The sequence below is a fragment of the Uranotaenia lowii genome, chromosome 3, assembly GCF_029784155.1.
Source record: "Uranotaenia lowii strain MFRU-FL chromosome 3, ASM2978415v1, whole genome shotgun sequence".
NCBI lineage: Eukaryota > Metazoa > Arthropoda > Insecta > Diptera > Culicidae > Uranotaenia > Uranotaenia lowii.
This window is the reverse complement of record NC_073693.1, coordinates 202,612,283-202,636,314: the sequence shown is the minus strand read 5'-3', so window position 1 is coordinate 202,636,314 and position 24,032 is coordinate 202,612,283. Positions and strand designations below refer to the sequence as shown.

At 36.1% G+C, this 24,032-nt stretch overlaps 2 protein-coding genes across 2 annotated transcripts; one reads left to right on the top strand and one right to left on the bottom strand.

Annotated features, from left to right (window-relative positions):
- Nucleotides 1-1,835: 1,835 nt before the first annotated feature.
- Nucleotides 1,836-2,473, top strand: LOC129753009 (uncharacterized). Its single transcript, XM_055748803.1, has 2 exons — nucleotides 1,836-2,019; nucleotides 2,277-2,473. Exons 1-2 carry the CDS (start codon nucleotides 1,836-1,838, stop codon nucleotides 2,471-2,473), a joined length of 381 nt encoding a protein of 126 aa, XP_055604778.1.
- A 15,920-nt stretch (nucleotides 2,474-18,393) lies between these two features.
- On the bottom strand, nucleotides 18,394-19,679 carry LOC129758356 (uncharacterized). The gene is made up of 2 exons (XM_055755863.1): nucleotides 19,629-19,679; nucleotides 18,394-19,575 (listed from the first exon to the last, which is right to left on the bottom strand). The coding sequence occupies exon 2, from the start codon at nucleotides 19,524-19,526 to the stop codon at nucleotides 18,762-18,764; it is 765 nt and encodes a 254-aa protein (XP_055611838.1). The 5' UTR covers nucleotides 19,527-19,575; nucleotides 19,629-19,679; the 3' UTR covers nucleotides 18,394-18,761.
- Nucleotides 19,680-24,032: the final 4,353 nt, after the last annotated feature.

Below are 24,032 nucleotides of genomic sequence, written 5' to 3'. Positions count from 1 at the left end.
TTTAGCGGCATTCTAGCATAAGTCCTTGCACCACTAAGGCGAGAAATGTCATAAAGTGATCGAATATCTCCGATAGCGGCGGCTCTTTCTCCCTCTTCGGCTAGGGAATGTGTCCAGGCTCTCTTGTCTCGTCTACAAGCTCGTTTAACTGCCTTTTCCAGCTCCGTATATCATGAACGGACGACTGCTTTGGCTGACCCGGTACATGCCTGCTCAATTCCGACTTTCGCCTTTCTCCGATCATCGACCATCCTCCAAGTTTCATCCGACATCCACTCACTTCTTCTTCCACAAACTTTACCGAGAGAACCATGGCTCGTCGTCGTGATAAAGGCATTCTTGATTCCACACCACTGTTCTTCGACTGTTCCGTCTGTCGGCAATTCCGAGCCTCGTGATTCTAGCTGTTCAACGTATGCCCTTTTCACATCTGGATTCTCCAACCGGCGCACACAGGAGTAAAACATGAAATAGGCGGTCAAACTATTTTCTGTCGAAAATATGCGTTTACTATAGTCTACTATAGTGTCTTCGAGACAAATGACCAACATTTTAAGGGCTATAAAATTAGTTTTTTTGAAAATTTTATTAATCCACCTAGCAGTGAATTGGGAAAACAAATTCTTTTAATATCCATTTTAGAGCTATATTGTACGAAAAAAGTTTTTTGCTTGTACCAATTTTAGCCACTGTGTCAAAGAAGTCATTACTGTAGCAATAATCGGTTCTAAGTTATAACTATTAAAAAAAATTAATCGATTTTCAGTTTTTTCAACATTACTTTTTTGCGAGTGGTTTTTCATATAAAACATCCAAAAAAGAGGTCACTTTTATGCTTTTTATTTTCATTTCAAATCAATCAAAATAAATATAAAACTAATATAATTAAGCCAAATTTAAAAAAAAATTCTAATATTATGTTTTACATCAATTTTGATTAATTTGAGATGATAATAAAAAACAAAAAAGTGACATAAAAACATTCGATTTTGGTAACATAAAATCTACAGGCGTGTTGCCAAAAACGAAGAGGGTCTGTACATTAGTCGTTACTAAGGCGGGCGCTGTTGGTACTGAAGGATGCGCTCGACTACGATAACATAATTCAAAGTTTTTATACTCGGAAAATTAGAACGACACATGAACCTGTATATAAACTAGAAGCATTTTCGTGGTACGAAAAAAAAATTGTGATATTTTTTTTAATCAAAAGAGACTTGATCTTTTGTTCAAGGTGCCCTAACCGTTGGCAAAAAATATAGCAAAATTCAAAGATAAAAGTTCGTTGAAAATTTTCGGCCATATTAGTTATCATTCCACAATTTGAATGTGCCAGATAAACATAATTCTAAAAGTTACATACTTAAAGGCGCCATTTTCTTATTTTTAGATAAAAACAGTTTTTGAGTCCTTTTTTTCAGATAATTTCTCAATAAATATTGGTTATTGGACATTAGTAATTTTGTGAAAAACTGTGATCACGAGCCATTCAGAAGAAAATTATATCATTTTGGACTCAAGCAATCAATAAAACCCATAACATAAATTGTGATTAATTTTTTTTTTAATGATGAAAATTTAATTTTGGTTTGAAAATAAAACATTACGAAACTAATATTATACTCTCACGATTGACATATTTCATATGAGAAACATTTTGAAGTGATAAAAAATGATCTTCAACATCTGGCAGATCTTTCAACACGCTATGTCTGGAGAAACGAAAGGTCGAAGTCCCAATCGATCTATGTGTTCGATGGATGAAACTCATCCCTGTCTGGTCTTTTTCTGAACAACGCCCTCACCGTTACGTTTTTACGGCTGACATTGCCTATATGTACCGACAAGTACGAGTGCATCCCGACGACTCTGGCTATCAACGCATTTTCTGGAGAGAAAACCCGGAACAGCCCCTGCAGGTTCTAGAGTTGACAACCGTCACCTATGGGACCGCATCAGCTCCGTTTCAAGCAACTTGGTGCTTGATACAACTTGCCGACGACGAAGGAGACCAATGTGGTACAAAGAAGGTGATGAAGAAACACGCACACTATTACAGAGCTCATAATTCAAAAAGTAAAACGGTAAACAAAGCCTACGTCACTTGCCAGGATGTTTATGTATCCTAGGCGAGAATCGTAAACAGCAGTTGGCAATGGTTTTTTCTCTAGTTTTTACTGGTACAGCGGTGATGGTTGTTTGTTCGAAAATGCAACTGACGTCACGAATTGGCATGGTTACAATGTTTACAAAAAAAAACTTTTACTAACACTTAGCACGGGATTTCCATCACCACCTGAGATGTGTATACAGGTTGGAAGGAGACAACGTCTTCAAAGCTGCTGACATTCTGAGACATGATTGCTATGTTGACGACATCATGTCTGGTTCCGAAAACATCGACGACTTCATTGAAATTCAACAACAACTGAAGGCCGTTCTGCTGAAGGGTGGTTTTCCTGTCAACAAATGAATGAGCAAGAAACCACCACGAAATGAATTGTATGTTCCGAAATCGCCAAATTGTTCGATCCATTGGGATTGATATCGCCAACCATCGTCATCGCCAAACTTCTGGTTCACAACTTTGGCAAAAGAAGTTGGATTGGGATGATCATCTCGACAACGATAGCCTCAAGCATTGGAACGAGCTCCGAGAGTCACTGTCTCACCTCAACGAAATTGTTATCCCTCGCCAAGTGACATTCGCCGACGCTTCAGCATATGGTGCATGTGTCTACAAAGAATTTTCCCCGATGGTTCTTGTAAGGTTCGCTTGCTGAGTAGCAAATCAAAAATCAAAAATTCTTGAGCGAAGCAATTAACATTGGAGAGCACCCAGAAGACATCCCCGATGATGAATTGCCGGAGTTAAAAGTCAACTTGGTGACTACTCTGGTAATAACCAATCAAAAACCGTTGGACGTTTTCACCGCTGTAAGTTGTTTCCGAAAGTTGCAAAGAGTTATCGCCTGGGCGTTGAGGTATCTTAACAATCGCCGCAAGCCAAAAAAGGAACATGTGTTGCATCCGCATTTGACTATCGAAGAGTTTCGAAATTCCATGTTGGTCATCGTTAGTGTTATTCAACATTTGGAATTTGACGAGGAACTCAAACGAGTCCGAATAGGTGTCCCATGCCAACGGTTAGGGGCCTTTAATCCCATCCCATAATCGACTGAGACATTCCAACTTGCCCGACGAATCAAAGCATCAGCTCATCCTACCAAATAACAATCCGGTCACAAAGCTACTGGTCCGAGCTATGCATCTTGAGCTTCTCCGTCTGGGTCCGAGAGGGCTCATCTCAGCGCTTAGACAACGTCTCTGGTTGCTCAACGCCCGTTCAACCGTTCGCAATGTTACTCGGCAATGCATCAAGTGTTTCCGTGTGAATCCAACTAACGGCCAGCAACTGATGGGTGAATTGCTTAAACAACGTGTGGTGTTTTCCACGCCATTCAACATCACCGGAGTCGATTATGCTGGTCCGATGCAACTAAAACAAGATACCTATCGTCCGAAGGTGGTCAAAGAATACGTTTCGGTGTTCGTGTGCACGGTCGCAAAAGCAATCCATCTGTCAAATTTGAAAACCGATGCATTATCGCTGCCCTGGAGAGGTTCATCAGACGCCGAGAAATGGCAATGCAACAAACTTCAAAGGAGCCAGTAACGAACTCCATCAATTTTACCAGCAGTTCCAGGATCAGCAACGAGCCAAAAGAATAGAAAGGTTTTGCCCAGGCTTCCGAAAAGTACTGGCGAACGACAGTATTCTTGCGAATGTCGCACATGCACCTCGATGAAAACTTCCCGAATATTTCTTTCCCGACAGTTTTAAAAGAAGCGGTCGTGCGATGTACAGCGATGGCTTATTTTACCTCATGCGAGAGTTTGTTCGTGGGTATGAAATTTTTTTAAGCTTCGTGACAGTTTTAGGAAAATCTTCGTGACAGTTTTCAATGCGTTGAATTTCGCATGACAGTACTACTTACTCCGTCCAACTGTAGCCGAGATTCGCTCGTGCTGAATTGATTTCGAATGAATGTATTTTCCTTTTGCTTGACGCTACTGCGGGTGGTGATCACCCCAATCACCCTCCCCTCCCCACCCCTTTTCGCCTAACCTGCACCGGCACCACATATCGCGTTACGCGCCGATCGTATGGTGCTGCTCGGTGCGAATAGATGGCTCGTTCGATCTATTCGAAACCGAGCAGCAGCGCATACGATCAGGCATGGGTAGTCACCCGTGACAGTCCTGCCCAAACTGTCACGCCCTGCAGCCGACAGTTAGGATGAAATTTTTTTCGAAACAGGAGGCATGAAGGGATGAAAACCGAACTGTCGGTTGGGTTCGCTACAGCTTAAAGCACAACATTTTTGGCGACGCATGCTTTGAGCCGATTGTTCAGATACAGCCTGAAAACTTTCTATTAACGGTCATTTAATAGAAAGTTTTCATACGTTTATCTCGTTGCTCTTAATGATAAAAGTTAAAGTTTGTTGAACTGTGATTACCAGTTTAATTCATTCCAAAGTGGATCCGTCCTCCCCGATTTTTTTTTCCTGTTGCGGAGAGAGCCCACTGCGACCATTAAATTGATCTATCGCGGTATTACCCCGCATTGTAATTTTTTACTTTGCTAAACTACTTGACACCCCTGCACTATTGGTTGAAGTTGCAGTTGTTTACCGGTAGCACTACGAGCATACACATATCAAGGTAGGATCTCCAAGTGCAATCTAAGTTCCCTTGAAAAGTTCCATCCACATGCATGTGCTGCATCATCGAGGCGTACAATTCCAAGGTATACCCGGCTAGCATTTCACTAATGCTAAAACCGCCAACCTTCATCAGGTTATGTCGATTATCCAACGCCCACGCCAATCCAACTTAATACAGTCCACCCGCACTTTGTTCACAGCCCGAAAAAAGTCAAATTTTGATATATTTTTCAAACAAATTTCAATAACTCAAAAAATGAAATTTAAAAAAATTGTTGAAATAATAGTTTTGTTTTATATGTATAGCACATTTTTTAATAACATTTGATGTTTGTAAAACATACCAGTTTCGAGATATGGCGAAGGGATCAAGCAATCACAGGAATAAAGTATCTTGAATCGCCACTAATTGTTTTTTGCGCCCAAAAATCGCGATCGGTTTAATTTACGTGAGAGTACTGTATCGTTGAAATCGTGGATGGAAAAACACCAAAAGATTTTTTAAATTTTTATTGTTAGAATTTCTCAAATAAGCATTTGTGTTCATTTCTTCAAATTTAATATCTTTAGTAGAGACAGATATGAGATACTTACTGCATACATCGAAGGCCACTTTGGCATGCATAATACCTGCCATCGATGAGAAAGATAAACTGCAAACATCAACCAGTGTTTATATTTTCATTCTTTTTCAATAAGAGTGAGCAAAAAAATGCTACACATCCAATACCTTCGCCAGTCTCTTCGAATTGCAGATGAATCCGTTCGGAATATTAAATTATGAAAAATGAAATTTATTTCCGTCGAACTCAGATCGATGATTTATGGCTCCCTGTTTGGTTGGAGCCTCGGCTTGGTTTCCGAAATCTCGAAGGCTCTATCTCTCTCTCACTTCAGATTCGGTGCCAAGACTCCTATCCGGGAAAAAGGGTTCTTGTCTCTTGTTTCTGCTCCGCTGAACCGAACGACGAATCTGACTGCGTTTTATTTATTTGATCAAATAATCGCTAAAAGCTGGTTCAGCTTTGCTTCCCCTGTCCTGTAAGTGAATTATATATTCCGACTAATTTCGTTATAACGATGAATTGATGGTCCCGGACTATCGGTTGCAAATTGTCTGGGAAGCTTTCTCATCGTGGCACAGCTTTGGGAATCTTAGCCTTTTTTCTTCTTCCGATGGAACGATGTCGGTGGTCGCGAAATGCAAACTCCTAATTGATACTGTTAATGAAGCTGAAGAAGATGAAAGCGTTTTGATTAGCAGAAGACAAATGATCATTTGTCGCTGTGTCATCTTTTCTAGTCGGAGCATCCCGCAATCGCGTCAGAGATAATAAATGTTAATTGAATTACGGAGTCCATTAGTTTGAGTTGTACGTTGATTGAAGCGCAGCTGGAAGTTTTGAGTAGCGTTGACTTTTGCAAATTCAATTAAGTTTTCAAATCTGGAATAAATCACTTATATTAAAAAAAAAAAAAAAAAAGGTGAGAAGAACCTCTTAGCTGAATAAAACTATGATTGCAAAGCAGAATTTTAGGAATTATGTTCGTCAAGTTATGTCGTAAGACGGAATACTATGTAAATAAAATAATGCAAAGCAGTCGATGATTCCTTTGAATTCAGCCACAGTATTTGAAACTATTTCCCATATTTGGTAGTGTCGCGTTATGTAAAACCTTGCAAAAATATGTTTTCGATATTTTTAACTTAAGAGTACACTGAAGTTAAGACAAAATAGGGTGAGTGCTCCTACTTTTGACCTAGAGCCTACTTTAGTCCTAAAATGCCGAAAATTGTATTTAAATCATTTTGCTAGCAAAGGATAAAAATACTCCTTTGCACACAATGAACTCTTATTCTTCCTGAATCCTACCATACACAGCAAAAAAATTCTAAAAGTACACGGAATCTAAAAAACGAGTGATCTATTTTTTCTTGAGTGTAATTGCAAAAATATGTAATTTTAAACTCCTTTTGATGTAATATTAGACTTTTTTCAAAAATAGGATAGAAATAAACTGTTTTGATGTAATTTTACATAGCGTCGTGCAAAAATCAACCGGTCAATGAAATTTATGTCACAAACCGTGTAAAGTTAGATCTGTTTGATTTAAAATTGAATGCAAACATTTAACTTCTGCCTTTTTATATTTCGTTAGTTTGCGCACAAAGTAAACAAGTCGAAAAATTATTCGGAAACGAGTGGATCAAAGGCGTAGCTACCTACAGCAGCACTTCTCGAGTCTTTTAAAGTCGTAAGTATACGTGAAATGAAGAATGCGTTTGAAACTGACTAGTTTTTTCTCCATTACAGCAAGGTCAGATTTTTTCGCAGAGGCTGATAGACCGGACAAACTTTTGTCAGATCAATTCAAGTGTCCAAGTGCTGACCGAAAGATCGTGATGTTCCGGAACCATTCGAGGATACTGATGACGCTGAACTTTAAAAACATCCCCGTCCTGGGAATCATCGGATGCAACAACAATTCCAGCTTGACGCTTTCCGTGATGGTGTTTTAATTTTCAGTTTTGTAAATAAATGTTAATTAAAAATAATACGTGTGGGCGTATTCATTCAAAGACAAAAGCAAAAACCTGAATATTTAGCAAAAATATCAATATTTACGATAATAAATTTAAAAATTTACATCCCTGTGTATTTTTACACGACGGCTTTTGTGATCCGATCTCGTGCATTGGTTTCAATCTAAATTTACACGCCTCAAAAATTACATCCTGGAAAAAAATAAACCGTGTTAGAATTTTACATCGAAATCGATGTTCCGTTTTCGTGCATCGTTTTCGATCTAAATTTACACGAATTTTTCTTGCTGTGTACCGCTTTTTGCAATAAAAAGTCTTTCTGATAAAACTTCATTGTTTTTAAAAATATACCTCCTCATCAGTGGTTTATCAGAAAGCCCAATTATTAGGGCGCGCTTCGAGAAATTAGAGTGAATAAGGAAAAATCACATTTTTTTTACTGTCCAAGCCAAATGTTAAAGGGTATTTACTCTCACTGTGAAGATTATGAACCATTCTACCTATTTTTCCTAAAATAAAAGAAAATCAATTGAAATTTTTTATTGGGTTCAAAAATAGGAGACTGTTAACTTTGATGTTCCATTTTCAGACTTGACATCACCAAATTTTTTTTTTTCAATATAAACAAATCAACAAAAGAGCAAATTTTTGATTGTGGCATAATTCAGAACCATCATTGAACATTTCTAACATGTTTTGTCAGCTTTACGCAAATAAACTACAAGTAAGTAATCAAAAAAAAGGTTCTGCTGGTAGAGCTGACAAGGAGTAAAAGTGTTTGAGAAATTCTTAACAAAAAATGAAGAATTTTTAATAGTTAAAACTGAAATACTTTTTTTGATATTTAGTTGAAGACCAATTTTTGTATTATATATAGTTGTATATTTTCGAAAAATCATACTTTTTATAGGAGTTTTAGTTCTAGGTCCAATGAAAGGAACCAGTTCAGTACCAAAATAGGAACAGTAGGTTCAAAGATGGAAATTTGGATCATCCATATCTTTGCAAATCTTTCAATAACGGCGAACCCAATGTTGAAAGTTTTCATTGAAACTTGAAGTTAAGATCATGTACTATATATAAATTTCCTGAAAGATATAAACCTCCCGTCCATTTATGAGAAAATCATGTTTATTTGAAAACCACCGCTTAAAGAGTCCCAAGTAAGGCATCTAACCCTGTCATATTTTAACTTAACCATCTATTTCCAAATTCATTGTAAATAAAGTTAAGATAGAGTTAGTTTTAACAACTTTTCGTCATTCAGATTCATTTCAGAAGCCTAATATGACTTTGGCTACACCCAAAATAATTTTCACTTGAAAAATAAGTGACATCTGTAGTAAATTCTCGCCATACGTAATTTCATTTGAATTTTAAGTGATGAGTCAAGTAAATTCACTTAAGTGACCGGTCAAGTGAATTACACTTTGAGGTTCGAGTGAAATTTATCTGAATTTCTAAGTAAGTTTCTAGTTAATTATCTCTTGCGTTTTTAAATAAAAGAACATTTATAGAACACCACTTCGATTTCAAATACTTACATTACGCTTTCGCCATAAATTTATTGATTGGGAAATTCCATCGTAATCCCAAGGCAGATCGGTGACTGCAGATAGTGCGACTTTTAAATCTTCCCTGCTGCAAACCAGAAAATCTGTCCAGTTCAACCCACAAGCTGAAGCATGATAACACCTTTAAATAACTTTTTCTTACATCACGTTTAACACAAACTACCGCCAATATCGCCTAGTAAAGAATTAGGAAAATCCAAATCCAGCATAAGCTTTAAACGCTGCTCTTTAGAATTTGCCATTTTGAACTCTGAAAATAAACACAATTACAACCCGACATTCACTTGAAATTCAAGTGATGGGGAAGTGAATATTTTTTCTCAATTCAAATTCAAGTGACAACTGAAGTAAATATGGATGAATTCACTTGAAATTTAAGTGACTGCCAAAAGAAATGTATATGTCGCACTTGAATGGAAGAAAATCACTGGATCCTTGTTTTTAAGTGAAAAATCAAGTGTATTTGAAGAGTGAATTTGGGTCATACACTGTCCATAATTAGGAACACACTGAGAAAAGTGTTCCTTATTATGGACATACACTGCTGGAAAAAAGTTTGGGATCACCCGCTAAAAACAACATGCAAATTTTGATCGTTACAAGAAAGACATCTCATGAATAACCGCATGTGGACTATTATGTATAAAAAATAATCAAAATTGTAGATTTTCATTATTCGATTGAAATAACGTGGGTGTTTTCTGTTAATTCGTGATTCATGATTTCTGTTAATTAAATGGAAACATCTCCTTTCGTTTCATCTTTTTTTGCTTCAAATATATGCATTTTCACACAATTTGATGAAAATCTCTTGCAAATTGTTTGAATTGTCCGTAAATACCAATTATTTGGTTGGGAAACTTCCGTCTTCCCAGACATCGCACAGTGGGAAAATAGAGATTTAAAATCTGAGAAAATTTGAAGCTGCAGGTTGACTGACTTGAAAAAATAAAACTTTATCAGAAGTTCAAATCTTCCGTCGAGAGCAGGTTTGTCATGTGAACGTGTTGCGCTGCTTGTCGCCTCAGCATGGCATCAGTCTAAAAGAACATCTGTGTAAGATCGATGGCAATGCCACTAAATGTTGAAAACTTGTGGCTTTTTATTGAGTGAAATGGCCTGGCATTTGAAGAAGAATTGAGGTGTAACATGTGCATTGCGTGCATTGTGTAAACGAAAGAGTATTAAGTAGAAATCAGGTTTAGAGTAGGACCTGAGGCTTAAATGATAGTGGAATGTATGAAATTTGGTGATCCGATGGTAAAAGTGAAAAAAAATTATGGCTCCATTGATGGTTCTTGTAGGTGATGGCTTACTTTCTGTGCGGTGGGCTTGATGCGGAGGAAGTGAGGTGCAAGTGAGGAAGGCAAATCAGCGAACGAACTAAAGGGCTAGAGGGCCAAGCAAAGATTCGAACAGATGCAAATTTCAAAATTCCACAGCCTACTACTGTGTTCGTTTTCGGGATGGTGTTTTGAATGAAAGAACCAGGGGCTTCCTGTTCGATCTGGTGGCATTTTCAAAGAGTGTGCTCGCAAGTTTGGAGAATTCGAGCAGTGTGACGTGCGCTGAAAAAGAAGTCGGTATCGATTTTTGAATACGGCGAATGCGCCAACTGTAAACAAATCCAGATAATCACATAAATGCGTTAAACTGTTTATTTTACATCCGAAAATATGATCTTCTTTGATTTTTCTTATTTTAGTGAAGTTAAATTTATTTTTTTTTTAAATAAGGCGAATAGCTTTTTTATGAGTGTGTAGACCCACAGTTCATTCGCCCATTCCCCTCAAAATTTCGTCGCGAACAAAAAGGCCAACAGTTATTTCGAGATAGAAAAATGGCATGGAAGTTTTTGAAATTTGTTTTCCAGGACGAGGAGATGCACAAATTAGTATTTATAAGATCTTTGAATGTGCTAATGTTATAATGTGATCATTTGGACCCGAAATTAGCTTGAATATTGCTTCTTTATTGAGTGATCCAAAAGGCGAACAGTCATTCTGGAATTCAAAAGGGCGCTCCAATTTGGCGAATGAACAAAATGAGAGCAGCAGTCTGTGGTAAAAGGGCCCACAGTTATATTTATTAATTTTTTGAAGTAATTAGTACGGAAAAGCTATATTTATCGATCGGGTGATGAAATTAAATCAATTTGAAAGCATTTTAGCGAACTATTTAGGAAAATGATTGTACGCAGCTAAATGGAAAATTGATTTTATTTTTTGAAACTTGGAATGCGTTTTTCTTCAAACAAAGGTCTTGGCGCATTCGCCGTATTCAAAAATCGATACCGAAGTTCTAGTGAAATGGCGATTATTGAGAAATCGATCCACTTAGATGTGTGGGTGTAATGAACGCGGCTGAAAAAAGAAGTTTAGTCATGCTGAATTCGTTTGACAAAATATATAAATGTGACTTTGATGTGTTCTCTTAAATTAAGACATTTTTAGTAAAGCTTTTTTCAGAAAATGTGTTTGGTGGATTAATTAAACTGAAACAATTTGCGTAAATTGTGAATACTGGCATGGTTTTTTTCGTTTTTGCTTAGCGTGAAATTAAAAAAAGGTAAAAGAAGCTGTTTTTTTCCCTAAGACCAGTCTTGAAAGTCGCTGAAAGAGGCGTAATATGTGAGAAAGAAAGTATCTGCCCGGGATGTGAAGGTCAAGCGCTTAAAAGTAGATACGCACGTTCAAATCCTTTGTTGTTAAAAATAAACTTGTGGATATTACGTGATCGTTGATCGAGGAAGGAACTTTTTTTTCATTAAAACAAAGACAGTGACTATTGAATAAAATTAAAAATCGTTGATTGAAAAATGAATGGGGAAGGGAAATGGTGGGTGATTATTTCGTTGGGAAAGTTCATTCAATTCTGTTTTAAATACTGAATTATCACCACCTTGAACCATGGACTGTCATGTGAAAATCGATTAATCATTAAGACTGTAAAGACATGAAAAAATAGTCGGTAAACGAAATTGGGGGTAAAACAGCAGGTAAGATTTGAGTTGTTTTGAAAGGTAAGACGACAGTTTCATTAAAAGGTAAGATGGTCATTATATAACCCTTTTCTCGCTTAATGTAAAAATATAAGATCGATCAATCATTTGCCAATTGGGCAGGTATCTAAACGTATGCGTAACCCGAGCAGACTTTGATGCCTAAGGTGATAGCAAACTGAAACCATAATAAGGTGTGTACAGCAAATTGAAAGCATCTTTTGCTGTTAAATTTTATATGAGAGCAGAATTAGGCATAATTAAGGTGTCATATATTTTTAATTGACAGTAAGCTGAGACCACATTTGGGCATCAATAGCAAACAGAAAGCCAAATTTGGTGTAGAATAAGATTTGATAGCAAAACTAGGCATAGTTGAGGTGTTCATTTTTTTTTTCTTATGAAACACAAACCTAAGAACAAAATAACAACTGCATTTGTAATCCCGCGCTCGGGATTACAAAAAGCTATGGATGGTTTATTGGTGCCTAGTTTTGCTATCAATTTTATTTTTATAAATGAATAGATTTTCATCAGATTATGTCAAAAAATTGATTTAAGATTTGTATTTTGTTAAAGTTAAGGATTTCCAATCATATCTAATTTTATTGTTGTTCCTTAGATGCCTTAGCTTAAACGATAAACTTCAGGCGAATCACAAAACTATGCAAACCGTGGAAGCTGGGATTTTATTATCGTTCGTATCCGTGTTTGTTTCAAGTTTTTGATATAAAATAACTCAAATTTTCAATTCTGTTCAATTGAGATTGTATTCATGTTGTTGCATATCAGTTTTGGCTCAACTTATTCTATGTGCATTTAGACGAGGTTTAAATTCCAATATAATATGGCACTAATGGATCATATTCAATACATTTGTATTGACTTTAACATTCAATTTTGAAAGTCTGTTAAATCTGTGTACTCGGAACAACAATCATAGCTAATTCTGTGTCTGAGCAATATTTATCTGGATGGTTGGTTAAAAGTATGTGTTTTAATGACAAATCAGAGCACCTGGCTACTACAGGTCGATAAAAAATAAAACTCAAATAAGGAATCAACAACATCAGAAATTAAAATGCGTCTGGCATCCCAGTTGAGCATCAAAAGAGAAACGTCAAATCGATCGCGCGAGGACGATTGTTTTGATTTTGATTCCGTACTGTTTTGTGATTTGGTTCGGAAGTAACTCCTGCAGTTGCTCCGTTGGGAGAATAATCCGGCGAACGACGCTGTGGCGGTCATGTAGAAGAATCATTGTGTTAGCGTGTCGACAAAAAGTACCGATGTTTTTAAAGTTGTGATTGTGACCCTGTGCAGTGGTAAAACAGTGTTGTTTCTTAAAAGTGGATTGTTTCCGCAATCTGCTCATCATTACAATAATTTGCGTTGTAATGAAATTGCTTTCCCGGGACTGAAGATCTTCGGAACATCGGCTCGTCGCCAGCTTATTCACTTGAGCAAACTACAAAGAGTGCGGTCAGTTACGGATCCAAACAGGCTAACTGTAAATAACCCTGTTTTCACTCCAAATATCTTTTTTGCTTTTGATTTCCAGCTCCCGGAAGGAAACAATCAGGATCAGTAAGATAGACCAACGTTCACTGGAATCCCGGTTCAGATGGCTAAAAGAAATTGTTTTGCTGGCAACGAACAACCATCTATCGAACGAAATTCTTACTCCTCCGATGAAGGCAATCCAGTATATTACACCATGCAGAAGGGTGCACGGTCCGATTTCTCCGAGCAAAGAGCTACTAACATCTCTACTGAGAAACTTAATTGTCACCATCAGGTCAAAGTTGGACAGGATATCATAAACTTTAGTTGTGTCCAAGCAAACGAAGGTAAAATTTTAGTTCTTAGGTACTATTGCCAATTATTTGTTTATAAAATTTTCACCACAGGTGCCAGCAAAATTGAAGAACCGTTTACCTGAGATGAGCCATTTGTTTTGGAACCTTTTTATTTTCATCTGACAAATCCTCCCGGACTCAACTCATTAGAGTTCTTTCGCGACGATTCTTTGGGATAATGGTGATTAACTCATTAGAAATCTTTCGCGATGATTCTTTGGGATAGTGGTGATTATAAACAAGCTTCCAACAAGAAACCTCTGAGATCGCCCGAGAGAGTGCAAATGCAGAGTGCAGGGTTGCATCATGCATAATGCTACATTACTGCTGATTGAACTATTCAATCCCGAAGCTGCTTGAGGAAATCCCTAGCCTCCGTTCTCAGTTTGAGGATGGATTTTCGGTTGCCAACAATCAGTTTTCAACAACGAATGACAGTTGCTGAATGGTCGGAAGTAGAAAAGGATGAGAAATACCATGCTACAGTAGAAGTGCGGAAATCCAATCAACTGTAATTGATTGAACTTAAGGTAAGTATCAACTTTATTAAATGTAGTCAAGTATTTTAACGCCTTCACTTATTCTTATTATTATTCTTATTATCGACTTATTCAAGATTCATAAGAATTAAACAACGGATTGCATTCATTAAGGTTTTTATCTTCATCGCACTTTGTTTTCAGCGCCTTGAAGAATGCAACCCACAAATAACGATTTACGCTTTTGATCAGTCAAATCATAAATAAATTCCACCTTTAAATTTAATTCCGATTTTCGTTCAATCCATGGAGTGTTTCGAACGATCGGACACAACGAATAACTTTATTCGATAAGTGCGTTTGGCAAATGCTGGTTCATTTTTAGAAATATTCCTTCTTCTGTAAATTTTTAGAAATATTATTTGTTCTGTCATGAACTATATTGAATAATCAACCAACGATGGTAAAGCGTAGTTCTTTTAGAAATGGGACACTTTCTTTTGCCAATATCAAATCGGACATTCAAAATTTTGACTGCATTTTGCCTCCTGTAAAAAGTACTATTCGGGCTATTTTTTCATATCTCACGATTGTTTCATAGCAGGTTTGTGATAAAAAATTATCTTTTCGGGGATTTTATTTTGGTGAGATTCATTAAAAAAAAAGTACAAAATTATCTACACAGAGGCGTTTAAAATGAGCTGTTTACATATTGAGTAAGCTCTTGAATTGCATGAAATTCATTTATACAAACATATGATAAAACATTTAAATTGAATTGACAGCTCCATAAGCTCCCAGCAAACATAATATTTTGTTTTCTTAATTTCTTAAACACCAAATATTACCTAATAAATCATTCAGATAACTTTATACTACAAAAATGTAGATCTTCAAACATTCTTTTGGACCCAGCTGATAACTCCATTAGGCACATTCGCCCGTTTCAAAATTCACTACCACAGTTATTTCTTGCAAAAAATACGTTGCCTATACAAAGGCGCTTATAGTCAACCGATTCGGGAAATTTATGCGTTTAATCGGTTTAATCGGTAGAAAGTGTGCCAGCGAAATATGTTGTTGCCAATTCCTGAGCAGACTAGGTTATATAACAAAATAGTGGTCAATTTTGCTATTACTGCGTAAGACCTAAGGTTTCTATCGTTTTTCCTGACATAAGCAGTCTGCTGGAGAAGTTCATTCGCACCTCACTTGTACTTTTCCCCCGATTTATTTTTCGATAAACTTCTACGCACCGCAATTCCTGTTTCTCATATTTAAATTTTGCCATATTCACAATTTTTCTGTACTCCAATCCTATGCTCTTAACAGATTTTTAATCAATGTACAATTGCAACATAAGAAGCACCTATGTTCCAAGTGTTTAAATGTTTTGCATAAATCAGAATATCGAGGAAAAGTTTTTTCGACAAGACAATATCTTTTGTTGTGATGCGTGATGGCACGTCAAGCCTTAAAATGTCATAAATGTTTTGATCCTTTCAAGTATTTCTTTAAAGATTTTTCTGTGACATTGTATAAGTTTTCAAACGTTTTGATTATTAATTAAGAATTTTTTTTCAATTAACAATAATTCAGTTAAATCAAGTGGTTAGTCAGAAAATTTGGGGATAATACCTTTGATCATCTTCATCTGATAACTACTACGATCTGTTCGGCGTTGCTAATTGGAGTCGTTTAAAACATCCGTGTTATACAATTTGAACACAGTTTTGTTGTACAAAATTTTAATGATATTTTTTAAACGCCTGAATATATGCAAAAAAGCAATGGCTAACAAAATTGTATGAATACTTACAAAAGGCAAAGTATTTCAAATTAAAATTCATAATTTAGTTCGAATTAAAAAATGTAATGGCACTATGTAACCGCTTGAAAATACTATTTCTTAAGCATTGACCACCTTTATTATATTTTATTTTCAGAAATGTCAATCTCCAGTAATTTGTATGACCGTCACGATAGACTGTTATCCAACGGTTGGACAAATGGAAATTAAAATTGTTGAGAAATGCCAGATTATCGTTTGGAGAAATGAATATGGATGAATTGAGGAACTAAAACAATCTTAAGTAAATTAAGGTAGGTAAGTCAACTATTTTTTACTTTATGTTTCGACTCATTTGACCATCAGTCATTACTATACAAATTTAAAGTAGCTTTGGACGTGAATTTTAGCGCCTTAATTTATGCAATCAAGGCTGTTAATGCGCATTTCACATATCGAGAGGTCCACTCAAACGTACTTTAACAACACAATTATAGCAAATTTTGCTATCACGCTTTGAAAGTTTGATTAGCTTTAATTTTGCTAGACAGCAAAAAATGAAAGCAAACCTTTCGTACATGGTTAGCAACGCGATGCAAAATTTTGCTTAAATTTAGACCTTTACTACACCTCTATTTTTTGTTCAAAGAATTGAGAGCATAACGATGTCAAATTTTGCTATCATCACAAAATATGTGATGCCTTATATTGGTATCATGGTGCTCTCCATGCTATTAGAAAATGAGGTGTAGTTAGGGTCTCAGTTTTAGCAAAATTTGGTATCACTTTGCTAACCAAGTATGAAAATTTGTGCTCTCATTTTTGCTGTGTACCACCTTATGTCAAGCAAAATGAGAGCAAATTAAACTCTCAGGGCGTGATAGCAAAATTTGCTATAATTTTGCCATAAAAGTCTGCTCGGGAATAGCTGTCGTAAATTAATGACACTCAAAATGTTATTGATTTTAAAACAGTTGCGTAAGTGATTAACTCGTTCATCCAAAAAACTCATACACTTACACGCTAAGCATTCACTACATAACAGTTCACACGAAGCCATGGTGTCGGGTATGTGGTTAGTTGCATTGCAGAGTTGCCGAACTTATAATCCAAAGAATGTAATTAAGCGCATACGTTGGCGAAACTGCGGTGAATCTGTGCTCCCATGGTGGATTACCTACATACATACATACATCAGAAGTTCAAATCTTCCGTCGATCTGACCGGAAACATCTAAGTGATATCTAATAACACATAACTACCCAGAAAAATACATGACTTCGTCAAAATGAATTTGAGCAAAATTGGTTTAAGAAACTTGGTTTCTATTGAAACTAAAAGTTAGGAAATGTGCCAAAATCTTGAAACAGATAATGTTGCAATTCCGAACGACTGTAGTTTCATAAAACGGAGAGTTGATGCGTAGCGCCAACCGAAGTTTTAGGCGACTGTTCCTGCGAATGCGAATTGGTTTAAGAAACTTGGTTTTGGTGAGGTTTCATGAAGAGTTATGAAGCGGTACATGAATTACGAGCCTTTTAAATGAGTTCTATTGAATAAAAATTGCCATTCATATCTTTGGCATACATTAGTCGATCGATCGATCGATCGAGCGCACTTGTATATAATCTAAAGCTTCAATTTGATGTTCATTTCTTTAAACCCATTCAACATTCAAGCGTGATTTAAAGCAAAGATTTTATAAAATGGCAAAATCTTCATAGGAGTAAAAGGACGTATAACAGACGCGTCTTGAGATCTTCTTATCTGTAAATGTAATCATATGATTTTGAGTATTTAAAAACCCTTTACTGTTTTACATTAAATTGCAATGATTTCCAATCTCATGTTATTAAGACATTTAAGAAAATAGCTTATTTCTGGGTAATTAAAGTAAAACATCAAATCACCGAGATACCCCCAGCCATATACGACGACCAATTTGAATTTCTGAGAAAATTTCACGTATGATAAGTATAAATTCTGGTACTTGATACTACCGTTTCGATTTTGTTGGGATTTTGAGGCCAAGTTTTCCCATTGTGTGTTGATTGAACAAATTGGGCAGTTTGAATGAACTTTTGTTGCTTTGAAGGGCTTTGAATTCCGAAGGGTAGATTTCAGTAATGAATAAACTTCATGGAAAGATTTACCTTCCCTGAATTTCTTTTCTTTGCTCAAGTTAGCTTCCTAATAAAATTATCTTGTCACCTGCATTTAGCTTTAGAAGAATTTTTCACAAGTTACAAAAATTGAAAAAAGCAACGGGTTTGCATTAATTGAAATCAATCACTCATTTGTTACACAAATGCTGAATTGAAATTTTCATACAGTAACTAGAAAAAAGACAGATGTTTAAACTTTAAAAATCTTTTAATTTATTTATTAACAACTTATCCTTAGCGCTATCATTATCATACTATAAAAATAAACTTGTATAAAATCGCTTTCAAATCCTGTTGAAAAGCTTTTTGTGTTTTTATGAAAAGGTAAAATTTTTAATGAAAAGCAAATGGTGCCTTCAAAATTGAGTATTGAACTTGAAGTGTAAGATTTTAACGGAATCTTTCTAATAAAGCTTGACAGTTTTGAATAAGAAAGCGGAAAAAAGGTCATTTGAATTCGGTTAGGATAAAGTTTTATGAAGCACAATTGAAATATGTGTATGAAACGTACCTTCGATGAGTTTTTCTTTGGTTCTGTAGGTAGAAAAAATATTACTTCAGACACCAAGCGCTTTCCTTCCTAAATAGGAATACTCTACTCCCTTTTCTAGTACCTTCGTCACCTAACGAGATCATCTAACAGATTTTTAAAATAATCTCCATCGTCGTCTTCTTCCTCGATTCCACTGTCATGCTCATCCTCCTCTTCAATCGCGTAGTCCCATTCGTCTGGCTCTGACTCATCGTCTTCTTCCGTTTCAGATTCAGAATCTGAGCTCTCCGTTTCCAACTCCGCATCAGTTTGTGTTCCGGAACTTACCAACCGTACGCAATCTTTCTCCTTTTCAGATTCACTCTCAATCGGTGCGTAAAATTGCTCTCCAATATCGGACCATGGTCGGGCAGGAATTGACATCACACTAGAGCTATCGCTTTCCGAGAGACTGCCCTGCGATACACCAGAATCTTCCCACATACAAAACCTCTTCGAAGGGTTCTCCAATGTGGGCGAGCTACTTCGTACATAGCGGTCTTCCATATCATCGAACTCATCAAACGTCTCCGTCACTGCTCCAGGCCAATCTGCTTTGCGGTACAGAAATCCCTTCACTTTCTCGACCGCCTCCGTTCGCACAGAATGGAACTTTCGGATCAAGGTCATGACCCTGGAGCATCGAACGCACACGTATCGCGGTTGATCACCCTGGTTCAGATCGTACGACGTATAGGCTTCTACCAATTCGTTAAGGGATTCGTCCTCGATATCGATAAGCGAAAGTTGACTTGTGCGCAAACAAAACCGACAGATCTGCGCCGTTACGATTTTTTCGATACGTTTAACGATGTCGGATGTTCCGAAAAAGTTCAGTAGTGGTGAATTCATCTTGGGCAGTTGTCGAAAGCACCCTTTCGCTTGGAATAGAAATAGTAGACTGATCTCTTCAGATGAAGCAAAAAATATTTAAATAGGTAATATTCTGAGTACCTGAAAAAGTGACACGAGTGTTCCGAATCTGCTTTTGCCTACAACTTCTCGATTTACCTGTAGATGTCTGAGAATGAAGTGTAAAAAATTAAGCTATCGCATCTCATGGCACCATGCCGCCTTTATACCTGAGGTGGGAAAAGGTTTCGGGAAACAAAACCTAGACACGCCTCGTATTCTATTATGTCTTGTTCGAAATAATCTTCCGATCTTCGAATTAGTTCAAATTCAATTTTACTGGCAGCACTTGCACAGAAGTAGGTAGTCTAGAAGAAAATTTTGCCTGTTTATTGCCATCCATAAACATCTGTGATTTTAAGTATTGTGCAAAACTTTACTTCCGTTTCCGGCCTAAAAAGTTTACCTGAAAATAATTTCTTTCACAGGAATATTTTCTAAATTTGAAATTTCCTTGTTGTCCTTAACTTCGAGCCAAGCAAACGTTTTTCTCCGAATTGTTTGTCATCGAGCTACATCGATTGAAGATCGATTCTTAGACATTCAAACACATCAAGGCATCAAAAATTGAAATCGAACGATACCCAGTTTATGGACGCAATAACTTTGGGATACTTTCTTCGTGTCGCAGTAAAAATGTTTATTTTGATCCCTCGGCCTCGAATATACCTGACTGACGTCCGTCGTGGGATGCAAATAATCCGAACCGGCTGGCAAGGAGCTCAACGGGACCCGATTACACGAATGTACCTGAACATGGCCATTTGAAATTATCAATCGGAAACAATCTTCAGAAAAGATTTAATTTTTGTCTTCTATAGTTTTACAAAATCAGTTGAAGTTTTCAATCGATAGTTATTTGAATATATTTTTTCTTTATAGCATTTTCAATGTTTTATACAAAAACTAGACAAAAAGAAAAATGAAGATTAAAACATGAAAATTAATCATTTCTTTAGATTATTATGGTCTTATTTATTCGATTACTATTTTTTAGCGATTAAGAATTTTGTTCGGTACATATTATATATCAGTTTTTGCCTGAACTGCTTGTAGAATCTAATACTGAATTGAAAATGTAAATCTATATTTTAAAAAAATGGATTTCTATCTGTCTGTCTGTCTTTCTGTTTCCTATAGACTTAGATACTACTTAACCTTTTTTCTGGGATTTTCATCCTGTCGGATGATTCATCACTAAGCCCCCAAAGTACTGAACCGATTTACTTGAAACTTAGCAGATGCGTGCTTTTGAGGCCTGAGAAGGTTCCTATTATGAGTTTGAGACTCCTTCCTTTTACTGGAAGGGGGGAAGGGGTCTTTCAAAGAAAAGACTAATGTTTGTTTAGCTCGATACAGATCATGGAAATTAAACAAAATTTGGCATAGGAGGGTGTTCGAACTCGAAGAATGTTTTCATGAATATTTTAAACCACTCCACCACTCCAGTGGGAAGATGGGGATGGGAATTTATCTCACAATTTTTTACAAAACAAGATAGCTAATTGAGCTAATGGATCCAAATTTGGCAAGGAGGGGTGTTGGTCTACGTCGAAACGTTTCAATGATTATTTCAGACCCCACCATTTTATCAGTGGGGATATAGGAAGGAAGGAGGAGGGCTTACATACCTATTCTATTGCATAACTTGAGAACTATTCGAGCAAATGGAACTAAATAAGGCTAGGAAGTGTATTTGGGTACGAGAAATTGTGCTATGGATATTTCGCACCCTGCCCTCCTTCTAGTAAGGTCTCCATTAAAAATATTAGCATAACTGGATAACTACTCAAGCAAATGAAACCAAATTCAGCGTATGCAGGTATTTGAATAACGAAAAATGTTTCTATGATATTTTTGAAAACCCTCCTTTCTTCCATAGGGAAAATTTTAAGGAGGGAGAGTGTATACCCATACATTTTTACATCACTCGAGAACTTATCCAGCCAATGGAACCAAATTTGGTTTGGGAGCTCATTTGAGTACCAGGAATGTTTCTATGAATATTTGGTACTACTGTCTCCTTCCAGTGGGATGGAAGAAAAGAGAGAGGGGAGCCCCTTTACTTTTTTTCGGTTAAATCGAGAACTATTCGAGCAAATGGAAACAAAATTGGCATTGGAGAGTATTTACATACGAGAAATGGTGATATGCATATTTGAGACTCCTTTTTCCATCAATTGGGGATAAAGTTAAGGAAGAAGGAAGCTCCCATACAATTGTTTTGCATCAACCAAGAACTTATCTTACAAATAGAGCCAAATATGATATGGGAACAATCATGCAATCGAGCAAATGGAACAGAATTAGGCATTGAAGTGTATACAGTGAATACACGGAATGTTTCTAAGATTATTTGAGACCCATCCCTCCTTCCAGTTGGTAGGAGGGAGGGGCTCCAAACTTGTTAGCAAAACTCGAGAATTGATTAAGCAAACGAAACCAAATTTGGAATGAGAGGGTATCTGAGCCCAGGAAATGTTTCTCGGGTGATTTAAGAACCCACCTTCCATTCAGTGGAACAATAAAAAAATATATAAAATATTTAAATATATATATATAACTTAAAAGGAACCAAATTTTCATGGGAGCATATTTATTTGTTTGGAAATGTTTTTTGTTGGTTTGAGACCCCCTTCTTCTGCCAGAAGGGAGGTATAAAAAAAAGAAGAGAGAGGGTCCCAATTTTTCGAATAACTTGAAAATTTATCGAGATTGGAACTATACACGGCATGGGGATAGTATTTGTATACAAGACATGTTTTTTTTTCTTTTTGAGACCCCTAACAATTTTATACCAATTCGATAACCAGTCAAGATGATGAGACCAAATTTGACAGGTTAGGATAAATGGAGCCAAATGTGACCCGTGACATTCTTTTTTTTTCTCGAAAAATGTTTCTATAATAGTTTGAGAGCCTCTTAACATTGAAAAGGAACATAGAGGGCTTCACATATTTAAAAAGATTGGTAAAAGCTGAAAACTTATATAGCAAATAAGGCCGGAACAAATTTCAAATCCTTCTTTTGTCACTCGGAGTTGGAACATCGCGAGGGGGGGGACAATAAAAAATAATGCTAAAAACAAATAAATTGGAATAAATTGCACGATAGCTTGTATGCAACCCAATTGCATACTATGTTATTGCATTAAACTTATAAATCATGTTTTTTTTTATCGAAAAATCCAATAAAATCAAGAATACAAAATGTGAATTTACTTCCATCTTCCAATAATTTGGTTCTTGGTCTTGTAATCTTTCGGATATTTGAATTTTTGCTTGAAATTTACCTAAAATACTTCAAACTTTATTTATTCCCCCCTTCGGGATTTTGGAAATTTCGAAGGGGGGGGGGGGTGACAAAAGATGAAATTGATATTTGTTCCAGCCTAAATCCAGAGTCATAAAAAAGAATAAATCAAAGATGAAAAAACAATTTTTATTAAGATTAGAATATTGAAAAATAGTTGCAATTTTTGTTTAAAGGAACATATCAAGGATTTAAGAATTGAATTCAAAATTTGTGCAAATAAATAAAAAGTTAAATGAGCAACCGTTCAAAAATTACGTAACGCAATTTTCGGTCATTTTCGTAACCCATTTCCCCTACGGGACACATTTTTATAGAATTTTCTTTCCAAATCCACAAAGCGTAAAAAGCTGCTAAACCCCGTCCTCTCTTAAAAGTATTACGTAATATTTGAATGGTTTCAAACTATCACCAATTTTATTAATTTTTGGAAAGTGTAGCAAAGCACCCCGGGTCAGCTAGTTTCAAATAAAAAGGCAGAATAACTTGAAAGTTGAAAGATAACGACTTTAAACTTACTTCTTGATATGAATCTCAATGTAGTATCTCAATGTCGTATCTGAATTTAAATTTATTCCAGAATTTTTAAAACTAACACAAACACGTACAGAATCTCAATGAAACTTAATGTTTCTTCGAAGAGATTCCTTTTCCTAACTCTAAACGTACATCTTTCGAGAATGTGATGGCTAGCGTCTTACAAATGCTTAAACCACCAAACCACAGAAAGTGAACTATGTGTGCCGTGACCGGGATTCGATCTTATACCCGCTGGCTTTGAAGACTTGAAGGCTATCCTCTACGCCAGGGGCTGCGGCTAATAAAATTTGAATTCTGTTAATTCTTAATTTGGATTTCAGAAAAATCATTTGAATCATTTGAAATTTGGATACTTCATTTCTCATTCCTAGTAAAAATTATCCATTTGGTGTGTTGAAGTCTACGAAGTTTGGCGAAATAAATAAATAAATAAATGAATTGCAACCTTTCTCAAATTTCAAAAACCCTATAATCTTATAAGTTTCCATTTTGGTTAAAACGAACGTCAGAAATTTGAAGATTTCTAAAGTAAAAACTGTTTTGATTTGAAATTTTGTATGAAAAAAACGCGAAAATTTGTTTGGAAAATATTTT